General features: G+C 34.5%; 1 protein-coding gene across 1 annotated transcript in view; it reads right to left on the bottom strand.

The window, feature by feature from the left end:
* Positions 1-19567, bottom strand: part of THEMIS (thymocyte selection associated) — a 120536-nt gene that overhangs the window by 85821 nt on the left and 15148 nt on the right. The window contains exon 2 of the mRNA XM_016204897.2: positions 4333-4491. Coding sequence (XP_016060383.2) covers positions 4333-4491 — 159 coding nt within the window. The remainder of the gene's footprint in view (positions 1-4332; positions 4492-19567) is intronic.

Genomic DNA, 19567 nt, shown 5'->3' on the forward strand with positions numbered 1-19567 from the left:
GGAACCATACTCTTTAGATCTGTATTTGTGCTCTACAATATAGTACAACTACTGGAGGCAATGTACGGAGCATCTAAGATGTGGCTACTTGAAATTTGCATAGCTGGAATTGAGATGTGCTATAAGTGAAAAACATATGTCACATTTTAAAGTTTAACATGAGAAGAATATAAAATATCTCAATGAATTTTATATTGGTTAAATGTTAAAAGGATATTTTAGGTATATTTTTAATAAAATGTTATTGAAATTAATTTTACATCTTTTAACTATTTTTAAATTTCTGTGATACCTAGCCTACAAGATAGCCCTCAGTGATTTCTGCCTCCTGATGGTCACACCCTTGTATAGTCTCCTCTCAGAAGATATACACTTGGTGAATAATCATAAGAAAATGTGCTCACCATTATCGGTCACTAAGGAATTAAAAATTAAAATAATAAACACATACCATAGGTGTCTACAGTTTAGAATGATCAAAAACCAAAACACTGACAACACAATATGCTGGTGAGAATGTGGAGCAGCAGGAACTATCATTCATTGCTGGTGGGAATGCAAAATGGTACAGACACTTTGGAAGAGAGTTTGGCGGTTTTTTTAAAACCAAACACACTTTTACCATACGCTCCAGTGATCATACTCCTGGTATTTATGCACACAAAAATCTGCATATGAACATTTATGGTAGCTTTATTGATAATTACCCAAACTTGGAAGCAACCTGTTCTTCAGTAGGTGAATGGCTAAATTAACAGTGGTACATCCAGACAATGGAATATTATTCAGTGCTGAAAAATAAGTCAGCTACAAATCATGAAGAGACATTGTGGAATTTTGACACTGGGGAAGCTGTGCATATTTAGAGGCAGGTAGAATATGGAAAAATCTCTGTGCCTTTTGCTCAATTTTTTTGTGAACCTAAAATTGTTCTAAAAAAACAAAGTCTATTTAAAAAACAAAGGAATTGAAATGATACACTAGAAAATATATATTGAACACAAAAGAAGGCAATAATAGAGTTATGGAGGGGCACGAAAAGCTAAGTACATATGGAAAACAAATGTTTTCCATAATTAAAGAGATATAAATCCTACATTATCAGAAGTTACATTAACTATATATAAATTGAACATTCTAATTAAAAGGCAATGACTGGCAGAATGGATTAAAAAACATCATCCAACTAGGGGGGGCCAGAGCTGGGTAGAGGGGAGAAAAGGAAGGGGGAATGGGGACATCTGTAATAGTTTCAACAATAAAAAGAAAGGAAAAAAACTGGTTTATAAGTTCTAGCTTTTCCTAAACAAACAAACAAACAAAAAACATCATCCAACTATATGCTGTTTATAAGAGACATACTCTAGATTCAAAGACACAAATCCTTTTAGAGTAAAAAGATAAAAGAAGATAAGCCATGCACATATTAACCCAGAAAAAACTGGACTACACTAATATCAAACAAAATAGACTTTAGAGACAAAGAAGAATATTCTATAATGATTAAAGGGTCACTCCATTAAGAACAGATAACAATTATAAACACATATCCACCTTATATCAAAGCCCCCAAATACGTGAAGCTAGAGCTGTAAAATTGAAAAGAAAAATAGACAATTCAATGATAATAGTTTGAAATGTCAATACTCCACTTTCTATAATGGGTAGATCTAGACAGAAAATCCACAAGAAACAGAAGACTTGACAGTACTATAAATCAACAGACATCTGTAGAACATTCTACCCAACAACAGCAGAATACACATCTCCTTAAGTGCATATGGGATATTGTCCAGGATAGGCCATATGTTAGCCCATAAAACAAATCTCAATAAATTTAAAAGAACTGAAATTAAACAAAGTATGTCTTTTGACCACAATAGAATGAAGTTAGGAATCAGTAACAAATAAATTTGGAGGAAATTCCCAATAGAGAAAGGATGTTTAAAAAATATATTGAAGTTTTTGAGTTTAAAATCTAACTGTAAGTTGAAATTGAAAATTTTTAGTAGAGCATAAAGAGATTTCTCTGTCAAAATTTATAAAAAGATTGGCGGCCTTCATTTTTATCTTCCTCCCTAGTGCTGATATCGATGAGTTAGTTCTATATCTGGGATCCCTTTCATCATTACCTAGAAGGGTATTTTTTCTGAAAGAAACAATTCTCTGATCATCACCTATCACTTTACCCCTTCATTGTAATCCTTATCCTTACAATAAAACTAGCTTTGTATATACATCTTCCAAATCATTGCTCAATTCATGCAAGGTGATTATGTTAACTGAAAGTTCAATGGGATATTCTAAGTAGCAACTCCCCAAGTTAAACTCCTAGTCAAAAGCTAAGTGTTTTAACTATTATAATAAGACATGCTTCTTCTACCATAAGACTCTAGTTATTTTAACTCACTAAATGTTTATTATATATATCTTCTAAACAATGTGGGCATTACAGCAATAACTGAGATCCAGAGTCAGTCCTCAGCAGCCTTGTGATCTATTAAGCAGATGGTGCTCATAAGACAAGCGCATAAATAACTTCGATTACATACAAAATGTAGTAAATGCAATGATTAAGGCATGAACACCTACAGTAATTCAAAAGGAGAGTTGATACATCCAATTAGAGTACTTAGGAAAAGATTCTTCTAAAGCAATGGTTCTCAAATGTGGCTGCTCATTATCATCACTCTGGGAGCTTTAGAAACCCTTGATGACCAGACTTTATCCCAGGCCAAATAAATCAGAATATCTCAGGCAAGTGACCTGAGCATCAAGATTTTTTAAAGTTCCCTTGGTGATTCCAATGTGAGCCAAGTTTAAGAATTATAAAGGATGGGCTGAGGAAGGAATGATTAGAATTAAATAATGAGAAAGATTTCAATTGAAAGGGGTGGAATGTTGGAGTACTTGGAAGAATCCTTTCCTCATATAGCTAACTCCTATTTATTCTCCAAACCTCAGCTCAAGTACAACATTCTTTAAAAAGCTTTGCCTGACTCCACCAATGATAATAACAATGTTAATAATGGTAATAAGAGCTGATACTTTGCAGAGCCCTTGCTCAGTGGTAAGTACCATTCTGAGCTCTTTAAACATATTTCAATATTTAACGCTCCCCCAAACTCCAGGAGACAGGCAGCACTGCTATTATCATCATCACTTGACATAAGGGAGGAGAATAACTTGGCAAGGCTGCACAACGAAGAGCGGCAGAGCTGGCCTTCAAATGACGACTCAGACATCCACGCTGTGAAACGTGACCAACTGGAGTTAGGTGCTCCTTATCAAGACTCTCGGTGAAGCCATGCATACTTCCATCATACAATGAACCACACTATATGGTAAATGTTTATTAGAGTTTTCTCTTCCACTACTCATTCATTCAATAAACAATTAATGAGCACATTCTCTGTGCTAGAAAATGCACTTGTTACTAGAAATACCAAGTCACTTACGTAATATTTTATCTGTGAAGAAATTTTAGTTTAGAGCAGAGGTCAGCAAACTACAATTCACAGGCCAAATTCTGCTGGCCACCTGTTTTTATAAGTACATTTTTATTGAACCATGCTCATTGGTTTGTTATCTAGAGCTTCTTTTATGCTACAACATCACAATGTTATAGTAACAATCTGGCAGCCAAGTCTAAATTTACTATCTAGTCCTTTATAGAAAAGGTTTGCCAATCCTTGGTCTAAAGAATAGTGCAAATAAGAAAATCACCAATGGTCAGAATAAGGCGCATGCTATGGTGCCCACTATACTATGGGAACACAAAAGAGAGATTTCTAGGTTATATTAGATGGTCAACAAAAGTTTTCCAAAAGACATGATATTTGGGCTCATTTTGTAAGGCCGAGTAGAATTAACTAGACAAAGAAAAGCAGCCAGACTTGCCAGTAAGATCAGGCAAGAATGTTTGGGGGTGATCCTGGGAGCTGAAATAATGGCAATAGGAAAAAAGAGGGTCAATATGTTTAATATATATTCATTAGTTTCATATAACTTATGAAAATATATCTTGGATTATTTTATTTTAACTATGTACCATAGTTAGTGGTGCTTATAGTCGAAACTCACTAAATATTTGTTAACAGAAAGTATTAAGTCCTAAGTAAAGGATGTTTATTTAAAAGCGGAAGAAAGTATTTGCCTTCTATCAGTCCTTAAAATCACTGAACTATAAGAATTATGATTCTTTCACCTATTGCTCTAGAGTGGGAAAAAAACCCCACAACTACCCCTTTTTCATTGTTTTCAATTGTATAGATGCATATGCCTATTAACAATGCAGTTTTACGAATAAGAAACGGTTCCAATATACTGTACCTGGAAAGTTCATAGGCAATTCAAATGGTTGTGGAGATTCACCACCTTCAATGTGCTCACAAATTTCAGCTATGATCTTCTTAATTTTGAGGCCAGTAATTTTAATCACCTCTCCTGTTGACAAACAGCATTCATTTCCACTCATTTCATAAATAGAACCTGAAGAAAAGAAGAGTAAAAGCAGCTCTTAAAAAAGAATTCAATCATGACGAACAAGGTAGGAGTCAAAAGCTTTATATTATGTGTTTTTATTCAGTTCCTCTCTTAGCTACCTACTAAACAGGAATTTAACCAACCTTGGCAAAATGTACAGCATGTACCAGGGAAAATATTAGATTTTCACTTTATCCACTGGGCAAGATAGAAACAATCTTATTTTTGTTATTATTGTAAATCGAATTTATGGTTTCCTCAGCACCTTTAGCTCATCTTTCCAAGGTCAAACTACAAACACGTCTTTCTCTATTGGGATTTATGATCTTTTTCTGCAGGGTCACAGAATTAAGCTTATATGAGTCAACAATGATCTAAGTAAGTACTGCAAACAAGATCGTAATACAATCCAAGATCCAAAGACAGAGAAGTTTGCACACCAGGGCTTTATATCAAGAGTATCATATCTATTTCTTAGACCTGGTTCTCTTCATTAACGTGAATATAAGACTTTTGTCCATTTTACCTCTTGCTTTTTGACAAGCTGGAAACTCTCAATATTTTTATGGCAATAGGGGGCAGGTCAGTTCCGATAAACAGGAAGACTTCATTTTAGTGCAATATTTCAGTCTCCTTCCTAACAAACCTTTTACCATAGAGGCTAAAGCTAAGCCTTCCACTCATTTATTTTCCTTTCATATCTCCTAATGGAAAAAGAGCAAGCAGTGAAATGGTCAGAAGATGAGCAACAGAAAAGGGAGGAGTGAAAATTTCTGGATAATCTACCCCTAGTGAAAAGAGAACCACCCCAAAACTACAGCTCTGGAATATTATAAACAAAAGGCTGATGTAAATCAGCATTACAAAACTATAGGGTTTAAAAACATATCAATCTTTCCTTACCTCCAATATGATTTATATCATCTTTACCACACTAAAATGTGGACAATAAACACACAACATTTTAGGTTTATTTTTGTTTTCTGAATTTTTCTCTATTGAACCCCCTCCTCCTAGAATCTTGCCTGATACATAGCAGGCACCTAAATCACTTTTATAGCATTAATGGTTATCATGAAAGTTATTAAGAACTGACATCCAATCTAGCTTTAAACAAATCTGCAATTGTATCCGAATCCCAATAGAGATCAGGGGGAATATTCAAATTAAAATAATTTAAGAAGGTTGTAACAAAGGAGCAATTTACAGAGAAGCACTGTCAGTTCTAGGCAATGCAAGAAAATAAATATCCTGATCTCAGTGTCCTCCCTCCATCTGACCCTCCGCAGGTCACCTCACTGGCCAAATTCAGCCAGAAGCCAGAGGACAAGGGAGGGGCCGATGTCCCCACAGCAGTCACCTCCCAAGCAGAGAGTGGAAATGAAAATCCAGCACACCACCCTTACTGCCCAGTATTTAGTAAGAACCACCCTTGCGGCAAGCCAGTGTATGTGCCCCTCGAGTTCTAGGGTATCTCCCTACCCCCCCTATTTTTCATCCTCACCCCTGAACCACGTGCTCGTACTTCTCACCAACTCCAATGCACAGTGTTGCCAGCTAGCACAAATCCTTTGCAGAACAAGTTGGGATATTAAAAATAATAATAAATCCATAGTGACATTTCCCTCCAATGAACTCAGAACAGTTCATTTCTATGATCTTCATTTGGCAATTAATCACATACTAACATTTTATATCTTCAGTATTATCTCATCCTGTACTTAACTTTTTATGACTTTAGTTTTTATTACTCCCAATTCAATTTTAAGCTTTATGAAAGAAAATATTGCATTACATTATTGCATAAGTATAACATATCAACTTCCCTTCTTCATTTATTCAACAATATTTAATTAAAACCTACTATGCATCAGGCATTGTGATTGACAGTGGGCATCTAAGATAAAACGCATAACCTTCCCCCATCCCCCAAAGAAGCACTGTCTTGAAGGAAACAGACAAGTAAGCAGGTACTGCAACAAATTATGAGATAGTTATAAGAAATACAGAGCACAGTGGGAGGATACTGGAGGTGATTAAGAAATTACATGGGAGAGAGGTTAGGGAAAGATTCCTGGAGGAAATAACAGCTGAGCTGTTTTAAAGGAAGCCCCACAAGATGTTAGGACAGGCAGAGGAAATAGAATTTGAAAAGGTACTGAAGTATGATACATTCCAGAAATTTAAAGTAGCTTGTTATGCCTCAAATGTAAAGAAAGGGAAGTGGTAAGAAAGAAGACTAGAGAAGTAGAGGGAGTCTAGGTCATGCAGCATCTTTATGAAATAATCAATAAACAAAAAGGCCTATAAAAACCTGAAGCAATCGCAAAGTCAAAGAATCTACATTTTCAGTTACTAGGGTCTAGGAACTAATATGAATTTGATGAAAGGTCATACATATCTAGGCGCCAAAGTCTAGTCTATGGCATCACATGGAAGCTTGTTAGAATCTTGACCAGACCCCAAACCTGATGAATCAGAACCAGAATTTTTAACAAGACGCTCAGATGATTCATAAGCACACTGACATTTGGAAAGCACTGTCCAAGGCAGCAAATGTATAATGGAAACAGTCTCCGTTCTGAGACTGTTGCAGAAGTAACCAGAGAAGGAAGAACATGCCCTGTAGAGGAAGCATTCAGTGCCATTGAAGAAAAGGATGTTGAACATGGGAACAAGAAAAGGAAAAGATTTTAAGTAGGAAAGTGATATGGTAAGGCTTTTCTTTGTCACATAAAATAGAACATAATGTAACCTATTCCATTTTAGCTGAAGTCTTTTGGGCTTAATTTCAATGCAGTGAAAATCTAATTGTAGATGTAATGTATATTAAACTGACTGAGTTGGAATGCCATCCTTTTCAAACCTCCACTGGAATTCAAAATTAAAAGATGGATGTATGTGAGATTATGTAACAATTTATAGGGAATAGAAGCTAGAGAATTCTAGGAGGAGAAAATTCTGTGAGTTTTAGCCAACACACAAAAAAACTTTTGACTCTTTAGGTCTCTTTCCAAACATGTCTCTCTTTTAAATAAAAAAAAAAATCACTTCTTTCAGTCAAAAAAAAAACAAACCACAACACCTCATGAAAATACTAATTTTAACATTTATCTTTAATTTTTTGTGGTTTCCAATTTTCTCTAACCAAGAAAGCTGTTAATTCACTTTTAATAAAGAGAATATCAGCAATGCCCAACACTAGAAAGTTATGTTCATGATAGGTGACAAGAACATACCTGAAACTCTTAAAGGGACCTTGTACTTTATCATCAATACGGTGTCTCTTAAAATATACCTTTTTCTCAGTAAAATTATAAAATGATTAATTTAAAAAATAGCCAACTTTCATAATCTCAGCTCAAGTGCACATAATACGTGTAAATGTCTTTTAAAGATTTGCTGAGATGTGTGTCTGAACTGTTTGTATATATAGGCATTGATATTAAAACTGTTTTTATTTCATTTTAACAAGACATGTACTTTGAATATGCAAATCTATTAAGTCTTTGCAGACTGATTCTTTCCAACTCAGAGCATATGTATTCAGGAGAATGTCAAACATCAGAGAAAGCTGGAACAGAGAAGCCTGTTTTCAGTGATCAAACATTGCCCCTGAAGGCTGTAATGAAAGAGCCATGTGCCTTTGAAGTCACCTTCTCTAATGCTACTTTGTTCAATAGAAATGACACATTAATATCCTTTTATGAGCTCATCCCTTATTTGACAATTCATATAAGCAATACTGTGATCACATCAGAAAAGCCAAAACAATTGATTCAATAGATTTTCTTCCATTTCTTCTACAAAGTTAAAAATGTATGGCAGTCAGGGCCGAGGAAACATCATTTAGAGGTTTGTTTTTCTCCCCCTTTACTCAAGATTCACCCATTCCCTCAATTTTCCACCCCTTTCCTCAGCCATAACAGGCCACTTGTCTCTTTATCTCCTCATCAGCCTGTCAATGAATTTTAATCAACCTGAAGATTCCGCTCATCAATCAATCCTAAAGATTCAGCTCATGTTCCTGGTTTTCTTCACAGCCTTCCTTGATTGCCACACCTAAGTGAGAATTCATTATCTCCTCTGTGCTCTAAAAGAACTTTGCATGTATACACCCTACGTGATTATTATCACAGCCTAATATTAAGGCATTATTTTCTAACCAATGATACTATGTTTATTTTAGAATTTATTATGAGTTCCTAGAGAAGAGATATCTTAACTATATTTAAACTTGTCCCCCCACACACTGCTAGTAACCCAGTGTTTGTCTCTTAGTAGATTCTTAGTGAATGTTGAATTATATCAGTTTTACTGTAAAATCACAGTAAATTATTTTGAATACAGTAGAAGTCTTTCTGCATTAGCAGTTTAAAGCATGGTGAACCCAAGGTTTTGGCATGGGTTTTATCTTCATTTGGTACATTTACTATGAAACGTACAAGCATATATGAGAGTAGCTGGCCATTCTGTGAATTACCTAGGAACATTAGGGCAGGTAATTCTACCGTATGAATCTCTACTCTAGTTTGCCATTTTACAACTATGTTTACCATTTTTATATTGCTGGACTTGAGGGTGAAATGAAATGATGAAATGAAATTATTTGAGATAGTTTGGAGTTAAGTTTGCTAGATATTGTATTATAGTGCATATATAGAACAACACCAGATTGGTGTTGCCAGCAGAGTTGTATCTTTACTTCACTCCTCATAAATAGGTATTATTATTCTTTAGAAAGCAGTGAAAAAAAGTAAGCATGAAACAATAAGCTTGCAGCTTTACTAGAGGTAGATTCAACTACTTAGATATTGGATATACCACAGAGAAGTATATCTGAACATTGATAAGAAATGATCTTTCAAGGTCATAGAGACTCTCTTACTTCAACTTCAAAATATCAAAATAAAGACAGCAAAACATGGGCATTAGGTAGTAAGAAAAATGTCCACACTAAGAACAACTAAGGTATAATCTCTTACCTCTAAGAATATAGGGTTCTTCTTGTAAGTTGGGGATTTAAGTGTTATCCAGAAAGTTAAGCTTAAAGATAGAAACATACTAGAGACTGCAGTGAATGTTGATGAGTCTTAAAAAGTCTAAATATGGGGAAGCAATGGAAGCCACAAGTTGGAAAGGCTGGAGACTGAGAGCCAATAAAGCAGATTAAAATAGCAGTGAGACCAGAAACTAGAAAATGCCCAATTTGTAAACACCCTGAGTGAAGTGTATGTTATTTAAATGTTTTAGTGGTTTAGGAAGAAAGAGTCATAGTTTTATACACCAGCTAAGAACTTGATGTTTGCTTAATGGAAGAATCAATTTAAAAGATTAAATAATACTGTGCTAAGAAGGTTTGCAAGTTGGTATTATGACAGAAGACATCATTGTGGCTCTTTGTGTTAACAATTATCAAAGCAAAGGGATGGGGGATGTGAGAGTATGAAATGAATATCCGTCCTACACATCTGTGAAACATTTCCTTATGATGATGGAATGAATCACTGGTTCTGCATCTCCTGACACTATTATTAACCACATTTTGCTCAAATTTTAACCTTTAAAATGTCATTATAAATAATAATTTCTTATATGAACAATGTTGCATTAGAAATTTGATTTGTTTTAGGAAGCACTTGGTTTCTAGTAATTTTATATACTTTATATATTTGCCTATGTTTTATATCCTAAATGTTAAATAAAGCTACCATAGACCTCTATAGCCACTTAAAATAGTAAACCTGTTCTCTACATCCACTTAATGACTATGAATACACTGGTTGAACTGATTATACAGGGGCTCCAATGCACTATAATGTGTTCATCCAATGTATAAAAAAGAAAGCATCACCATATTATAAATTTTCCCTAAGTTCATTAGTATTGAACACTTCATTAACTATTCTGCTTATGAAATATAGTTCAAATATTGAGAGTAAAGGTTTAGAAACTCATTGGAACTTTGATGTTATTTTATGCTCACTGAATTAAATGAAAATATGATCGTATTTTTACTTTTAAATTTTTATTTTTATAACTATTTATTTTTATTGTATGTTCTTAAAGTAACTGTCCATGATAGATTGGGAAGAGAAAATAAATTGGACCTTCACCACAGATAGGTTGAGAAGCATCTCCGTAAAGCATTTATTACAAACAAATGACCACAGTCAGTGCAGAGAACCAGGATCTAGTCTGAGGGAGTTAGAGAGTTAGAATAAAATTTGAGCATATGTAAAAAAAGAAAGTTAGAACTTAATACACAAAGTCTTAATTGATATTATTAACTTATCTATCTCAATGTCACCAGCAGCCTGGGTGTCCTGGCTAAAAGACAGGAATTTTAATCAACTTAACAGTAATAGTTCTAATTGCAAATTATTATGCTGGCATTCTCATTTGTACATTATATCCTTGTTGAATGAGGCAGTGCTTGGGCCTAGCTGACCCTGGATGCTTTGAATTGTTAGACCTATACAACCAAAAGTCCAAAGCCACAAGCAGATAGAACTCCCTAGGAAGTGAATTCCATGAGCTCTACCTACATAGTGTGTCAGTATTCTCCATGACAGAGACAGCAAATATCTAGAGCATATTCTACCATTTTCCCCTCCCATCACTAATCATCCATGGACATTTCCAGCTGAATCCAGATGAGATCTAATAATTCTCTTCAACATAAAGTTCCAGGTGACTATCCATCAGTTGAAGAGGTCATGCCAGGTATAAATTATTCTCAGCCCAGTCCTACGCTATGACTTATCTCGCATTCTTTAAGCCCCTTTGGTTGATACTTATTTTTAAAGATTTTAATCTTCAGATTGGGCTAATTTACACCCAAAGTCTTAATTAAAAGAAATCTGACAGAATACAGACTCTCTCAATCCATCATTTTTTTCCAGGGCAGCCATCTAAATTGAGGCATAAAACATCTAATTTGATAACAAAAACAACTTTCTATACTCTGATGACAGCTATAAGGTGAGTTTGTTTCATTTTCATCTCTAAGCAAAGTGTCACTAATTCTAATAATATTTTTCCCCCCCTTAAATAATCTTTTTTAAAATTTATTTTGAGAGAGAGAGGAAAGAGAAGGAGAGAGAAACATCAATGCGGGAGTGAAACATTGATGGGCTGCCTCCTGCATGCCCCCCTACCAGGGATTGAACCCAAAACCTGGGCATGTGCCCTGACCAGGAATCAAACTTGCAATCTTTCAGTGCACTGGATGATGCTGCTCAACCAACTGAGTCACACTGGACAGGGCTCTAATAATATCTTAAATCACTGAATCTTAGTTGTCAGACAGGAATTTAAATACCATTTTATTCTACTAACATACTACAATATCTGAGTTTACAAATATCTCTACCAAATGGTTGTCCAAACTATATTTGAACACTTTCACTGATGGAACTCCAGTTGTTTTTGGGTGACCTACTCTACTTTTGAGCAATTCTCACTGCTAAAAGCTCCGCATTTTATTAAGTAGAATATGTGTTACTATTGGATATACACATTAAAACTGTTTTTAGCCCTTGGAATCATACAGAAAACAACAATTTAATTCTTCCTATAGCAACCTTAAAATGTTTGAAGACAGTTTTCACCAATTCTTTATAACATATCAATCTGTCAAACAAATGAAATATGTTCAGGACCACTGCTTATAGCTTATGTTACCCATTGTAAAACTACTTAAAGCACAACTTACATGGATGTGAATGCCATCCTTGGTTTTGTGGTAACATGATAAAATGTGTGCCCTTTAGTGTTCCAGGGGAGGCTTGATGGTACCTGTCAGGGATGTCCAAAGGAAGTTTCCTGCCATGAAACTAAAAATCTTTATATAAGAAAAATAACAGCCATTTCATACTAGCAACATTTGGCTTTACCAACCAATGAGTCAAATAATTCCTATAGTATAAAAAGTAAATATGTCCTAAAGCTGAGTAGTAAATTTAAGAAAACAATATATCTCACTAGTAGCTGGATTCCCTCTGCATTCCTTCCACCATTAAAAACAAGACATGAAGATTATTTCCCCAGGAAAGGAGAGACATTTAGTCATAGTTCAGTTCTGAGACCTAAAGATTTTTTGAAAATTTGGGAGATAGTAATCACAAAAAGATAAGGCTTTATTAGAAGGGGAAAATCTTTTTTGTTTCTACAATTGACATAATATTTTTGTGTGACTATAAAAATAAAATGATTAAAGATTATCATATAGTAGATTGTAGACAAGATTCAGTGCATGACATAAAGAAATTTTTGTCTGGCTAAAAAGAGAATTAAGATTTTTTTAATCACAAAGATTTTTAAAAATCCAGTATTCTCATTTTTACTTCAAAAATTGGCTCTTTGTGACACATCAGAGAGAGAAAAAAGTTTTATAAATCAAAGCTATTTATTTACAAGATTTGTTTCTTATTGAGAGAAGTCAAAGTTAGGCCCTAAGGAAGAGGGTCCTAGAATTTATACTTTGAAGTCAGTTTGTACAGAGAATAAGAGGAAGTCCAGGGTACTTCTAGGAGACCAACTGAGAGGAGAGATGAGTTCAAATAAAAGTCATCTTGGAGAAGATTAGTTGGGATGAATTTGGAGAAATCACGTGGAGAGGTATAGAAAATGCCATAAATAGCCTACCTAGCATCCTCTATGTTCAGCTTCAGGAAGCTGAGACTGCAGTCTATGCAAACTGGTGGGAATACAAAATGGTAGAGCCACTTGGGAACAGTGCTTGGCGGTTTCTTAAAAATAACTACCAGCCTTTCACTGTTGAGCATTTATCCCAGAGAAATAAATAATTATTTTTACACAAAACTTGTATACAAATGTTTATAAAAGATTTATTTGTAATAGCCAAAAACTAGAAACAGGCCAAATCTCCTTTAGCATGGGAGTAGTTAAACAAATCATGGTACAACCATACTATGAAATACCATTCAGCAATAAAAAGGAAACAACTATTAATATATTAAAAATCCTGGATGAAGCCCCAGAGAATTATGCTGAGTGAAAAAAGCCAACCCTAAAAGGTTACATATTGTATGATTTACTTTATATATAGTTTTTGAAATAACAAAATTATAAAAATGCTGAACAGCCTGGCTGGTGTGGCTCAGCAGTTGAGCATCAACCTATGATCCAGGAGATCACAGTTTGATTCCTGGTCAGGGCACATGCCTAGGCTGCAGGCTCAATTCCCAGTAGGGGGCATGCAGAAGGCCACCGGTCAATGACTCTGTCATCACTGATGTTTCTCTCTTTCTCCCTCTCCTTTCCTCTCTCTAAAATCAATAAAGACATATTTTTAAAAAATAAAAAATAAAAATGCTGAACAAATTAATGGTTGAATTCTATTAAAGATAGGATGGGGGCCTTGGCTGGTGTGGCTCAGTTGGTTGAGCATGGTACCGTGCACTGAACGGTCCCTGGGTTCATTCCCTGTCAGGGCCCATATCCAGATTGCAGGTTCAATCCCCAGAAGGGGTGTGTGCAAGAGGCAGCAGATCAATGTTTCTCTTTCACATCAAATGTTTCTTTCTCCTTCTCCCTTTCTCTCTCTAAAAATCAATGAAAATATATTTTAAAAAAAGAAGGGATGGGGGAAGTAGGAAGGAAGTAGGTGTCCCTATTGAAGGGCAACAGGAGTGATGTGATGATAGCCATGTTCTGTGCCTTGGCTGTACCGATGTCAACATCCTGGCTGTGATAGGGTACCATAGTTTTGTAAGATGAGAAGACAGAGGCAAACTGGGTGAAGGATACATGGGATCCCTTTGTATTACTGCTTACAACTGTGTGTGAATCAGCAATCATCCCAAAACAAAGAATTTAATTTAAAAAGATAAGAGTGTGTGTGCGTGTGTATGTGCTGCAGTGCAACTATTCACACTAGTGACACACTGAGAAAGTCTGAGTCAAACACAGAAACACATGTGGACAAGGTAAAGTAGTAGAAACATCCTGAGGAAAATTTATAACCCTAACCTACAGTAAGTCCTTCAGAGAGTCCTGACAGCAGAGATAGAGGTAGAGGCAGTGGGTTATACTGATGCTGGAGAAGATGTAAGCCGCTTTCCAACTTTGGGTCTCCCAGAAGAACTCCAGAGCAACACTGTCCGACAGAGCTTTATGCAATGATGGACGCATTATAATTTGAGGTGCCCAACACGGCACCTAACAGCCACAGGAGGGTAAAGAACATTTGAAATGTAAATGTAACTGAGGAACTCAGTTTTTAAATTTACTTAATTTAAATTTAAATAGCCACATAAGGCTAGTGGCTACTGTATTGAGCAACATTTCTTTTTTTCTACTAAAAGGAAAAATGGAAGCTTAATGAGAACCTAGGTTTTGTTATTCAATGTGCTTCAGAGCTTTGGTAATTTCAACATCCTTGTATCACCTTGATTGTCCTCTCATTCTAATGAAGTTGGCAACAAACACCTTAAAGTATAATGTCTTACATATTTAGTAGTTGATGTATGACTGTGGCCAAACAGGGTCAATCTGGATGGCTGGTTATTAATACTGATGAAAAGGGCATTTCAGAAAGTACAAACATACTTTTCAGATTTAAACAAATTAACATGTGTTAAAGGATTATCTGACATCTAGTGCATTTCTAAGATGATCTGATTACAAAATACAAAGTCAGTGGTTGGAGAGAATTTAAGGAAAGTGGATTCAACCTTAAGGCAGTATAGTGCTATTGTTCTAAGAAAGTTCTAAGAGCAGCTTATAGAGTAACAAAAGACACTAGGGGAATTGAGACGTGTTGCCATGTCCTACAGTGACAGAAGTATGCAGTGAGGAGAACTAGAACCTGAATAAGAGGGCAGCCCTGAACACTGATGTGGCCTTGCGGGAACTGGCAAAAGAAAAGCAGAGACCCGAAGAGTGATCGCATACTCAGATGTGGAAATACTGAGAAGAAAACGCCAAGCTCAGTTCTTAATATATTGTGTCTAATGTCAAATGGTCCTCCTTAAGCAGAGATGGCCCTATCTACTTCCTCTTAAACAACTGTTTGCCAACAGGCTGTATCAGAATGAATTCTGCACAACTTAAAGATTCTTGGGCTATAGTCAAAAAATTCTAAAGCATATTCACCAGGGTGCAACCCAGGAATAGATATTTTTTAATGTTCCTTCATAGATTCCAAAGTTTACTTAGGTTTGAGAACTACTGTTACAAATCACTAAATAGGTAGAGGGAAGTCAGGACTACATATGTCAACCTGGAAAATCATACAAATTTAGGATTAGTTAAAACTATAAGAGCAAAAATGAAACAAAAGTAACTCTACAGATAAATCGGCTCCACTACAAGTGAGAAAAATAGAGCATCTGGGACACATGTGAAGGTAAATGTTTAACATTATAATATACATGTAATTTACTTGAAATACTTCAGCACAGACAGTGAGACACATAAGTAGAGTTGTTTAATTGTTTTAACCTATAGACCTGGGAAAGAGATGAAGAAAATTCCAACATGTGCAATACACTAATCAGAAATATTTCAACCCAGAATGACTAGTTAACATGCAAAAGATTATTTAGAAGTCTATATATACTCTTAAAACAACTGCCATGTGGGTCATCTACATTTATTTCCTATGAACACAAAAGTTTTCTTGATTACAATAATGGGTATTAATATGACTGCTTCATTGGTGAGTGAGTGGTGTTTAAAATGTGTTGATTAGTTCCAAATAGAACATAGGCACTCCTGTTCTTGCAAAGGGGTATAAGAATATAGTGAGTCCAATATAAACCCTGTGCTTTATAGTCCCAGTTCAGCTGCTGATTCAAAGCTGTTTTGCCACCTAACTAGAAAGGTATCTGGATCCTGCTGCTGGAATATTGCTGCGGAAGTCTCTAATGAACCTTCCATGCAAGGTGCTGTCAGAGCATCTAAAAAGACAAACAGCTGGGATAAAATCAACTGACACACAGGGCATATAACTTTTTTTGCCTGCTTGCAAATTAATGTTTTACATCTGGTAAAATTTGATCTAAGGTTTTCTTTCATTATATGAGAACATGTGCTTCCAAGGAATAAAGGCTATCAATATCTACCAAAAAAACCTAATCATGGTGAATGACCTAATCAGTTCTGGTCAGTCTGCAACAAAAGTAATTTTCTCTGGAAAGTTTGGCATGATTTTTTTTTAGTTACTCTTAATAAATAGGATGAAATTAATATTCATCAATGGGTTACATTAATAAATAGGAGCTGCTGAATTTTCCTGAGCAGTGAGTCTGTGGTTTTTTTAAAAACATGGTGCTGCCTTGAATAATTTAGCTTTGTTTTTAAAAGGAATCTATTTAGAAAAGCAGCCAGCACGAAGCCCAGCAATAAAAAGGCAAAACTATAGGTCACTTGTCAGATGAATGGCATCTATCAGTTGTTAATTTCACTGTCAAATTTTTAATGAGACCTTGCTAAATAATGGCTTATTGTTCCAAGTAACAGACTGCTCTTAATAGCAGAAATTAAAATTTCATTCTTCTGCCTTCTGTGGCTGAAAGCACTCATTTAAACTTTAAAGCATGTGTTACAATAAGAAGTGGTTTATTAAATGTCAACTTAAAAAAAATGTCTTCTTCAAAATAATGTTATTTCTATACTGAGAGAAAAAGTGTTCCCTTAGGTACATTATCTGAAAATTCATAGTTGACCGAAACCATATCAATCCAGGAGTGAGTACATAACTTGTTGAGCATGTTTGTGTGGAGCAGGTCATGACATCTTTTTAAGTGTTGTGCTTGACTTCAGGAGGAGGCCTTGACTTCTTTGAGAAGGCCATGGTTATTTAACAATCTTGGTTGCTGCAAATTCAGCATACTGCCAGGTATTAGGCAGCCACTCCCTGTTAGCTGAATAAATGGATATTCTTTGAGATTTATTTGTTCATTTTATTGTTTATCTGCTTCCTTATATTAAGTATCACTAAGAAAGGTAATTTTTGATTCTGTTATTAGAATAAGTTTTAGTCTTCTCTTTATTAATAATTGGTGAATGGAGTAATTGCACAAAAATGGGACTTAAATAGGTTTTTACCTTTATAAAATGAGGTTAAGTTGTATTGATCTATAATGTTGTCTCATTTTAAAATGAGATTGACTAGAAATGTAGAAAATTACTTTTTAAAACAATAGGCAAATTATGCAGGGGCAAGGGTAGGGGAAAAAAGAAAATGGAACATTTCCATTATTAGCAAGATTTTATAAACTTTTTCAGCATGCTATATCATTGCTGATCTTTTTAAAATTACTATAATAAATGCATGAATTCTATTTACATAGGAATTTATTTAAATTAGTAGCTATGTTACTAATGTTCAAAATGAAAGTGGTCACTGTTAATGAACAGTTAAATCAAAACTCACGTGATTTGATGTCAGGGGTTTTAGAAAAATTATTTTAAATACGCTTTATGCTTTTTCTGATGACAAAAGAAAAGTTAAAAAAAAGTTTTCTGGTCTGTGGTTAGAATTCACATCATTTACGGGCCAGGTGTTCTTCCTTCAACTGACACAAATGCTGACTCATTAAAACCAACCTTTCTAACCTAGAATAAAAGTCTTGAGGCCTAATTTTTCTTTATAAGAATCAGAATATTGGAGAGCTAATTTCATTACATAAATTAGAAGAAAACTTGCCTCAATTTCTAATAAATTATTTTTCTCTAAAATAACAAGAAAATCTTGTTGAAGTGTGACTGTCCATTGCCATTTATAAAGTATTATTTTATGTGAAAAAGGTATAGTTCACTTAAGTAAATTTCAATTCACAGTTTTTGCTAGAATCTTAGTTTTAAATAGGTAAAATGATTCAAAATATTTGTTAGGAGTAAAACAAAGTAGATGCCTTAATTAAAATGTAATGTTTTTAAATTCAAGAGTTTGAATATCACATCAAAGATAGAAATTTGTAAAAAAAATTTGTCATACTTTTTTACGCTTTATTTGAAGTTACTTTCATTTCCATTTTCCATATTTACTCATTAGTCATTTAACGGTGCCTAACAAAATGTACTGATATCATAATATACAAAAACATAAACTACCATACGTAAGGTAAAATTTTTAATTTTCTTTTCCTTTAGTAAATGTTGTTCAATGTTAAATAAATGATCAATAATTTGTACCTATTAAAATGAATTTAGGTAATTAAGATCCCTAACCAAAATATCCATTTCACAGCATTGGAAATCTAGCAGCCAATAAAAAATATAATTTTTATTTAATCTCTTGCTCAGTCCTTTCTTTATACTTATAAAATAAAAAACATATATGAATAATCTATGTTTACATGATTATATGCAAAAATATAAGCTACATTCCACTTTTTAACTTTGTGTTGCATAGTCAAGTTTGATACTTAACAACAAATAAGTTAGAAAATTTTAAGTGTAAGTACTCTGCTATAGATGTAACTAATGTACTCCATTATACAAAAATGTCTGCATTTTAGAACACTCCAATTCAGTAAATAACACAAAAATTTTTCTGGCAGTCATTGTCTTCTACAGCTTTTGAAAATAATATAGCTGAAATTACTCTTAGCTGAGCTTCTTTTGCTTGTTCTTAATGTACTTGTTTTAGGACATTTTCCTAAAATAAGGCTTCAACTTGAGATAATTTTAGGAGAGTAAACTATTTCATTCAAGCACACACAGACAAAATGCACTGAACTTATAAAATTCTTTTATAGTTTATTTTTTATTTTTTAACATGAAACAAATGCATTTTATTTATTTGTTTTTACAGTTAATGCCTTTATTTATATTTATTTTTATTGTTCAAAACATTACAGATGTCCCTTTTTCTCCCCATTGACCCCTCCCACCCCTTCCACCACCACCACCACCCCTCCCCAGGCCCTCACCATGCCACTGTCTGTGTCCTTGGGTTATGCATATATATTCTTTGGTTAATCTCTCCCCTGCCCACCTGATCCCCTCCTTCTCTATGAGATTCATCAGTCTGATCCACGTTTCCATGTCATTGAATCTATTTTGTAAAATTCTTTTATGTTTCTAAACTTGAAATATTTTGATTCTT

Source organism: Miniopterus natalensis, chromosome 5 (genome assembly GCF_054644295.1).
Source record: "Miniopterus natalensis isolate mMinNat1 chromosome 5, mMinNat1.hap1, whole genome shotgun sequence".
Lineage (NCBI taxonomy): Eukaryota > Metazoa > Chordata > Mammalia > Chiroptera > Miniopteridae > Miniopterus > Miniopterus natalensis.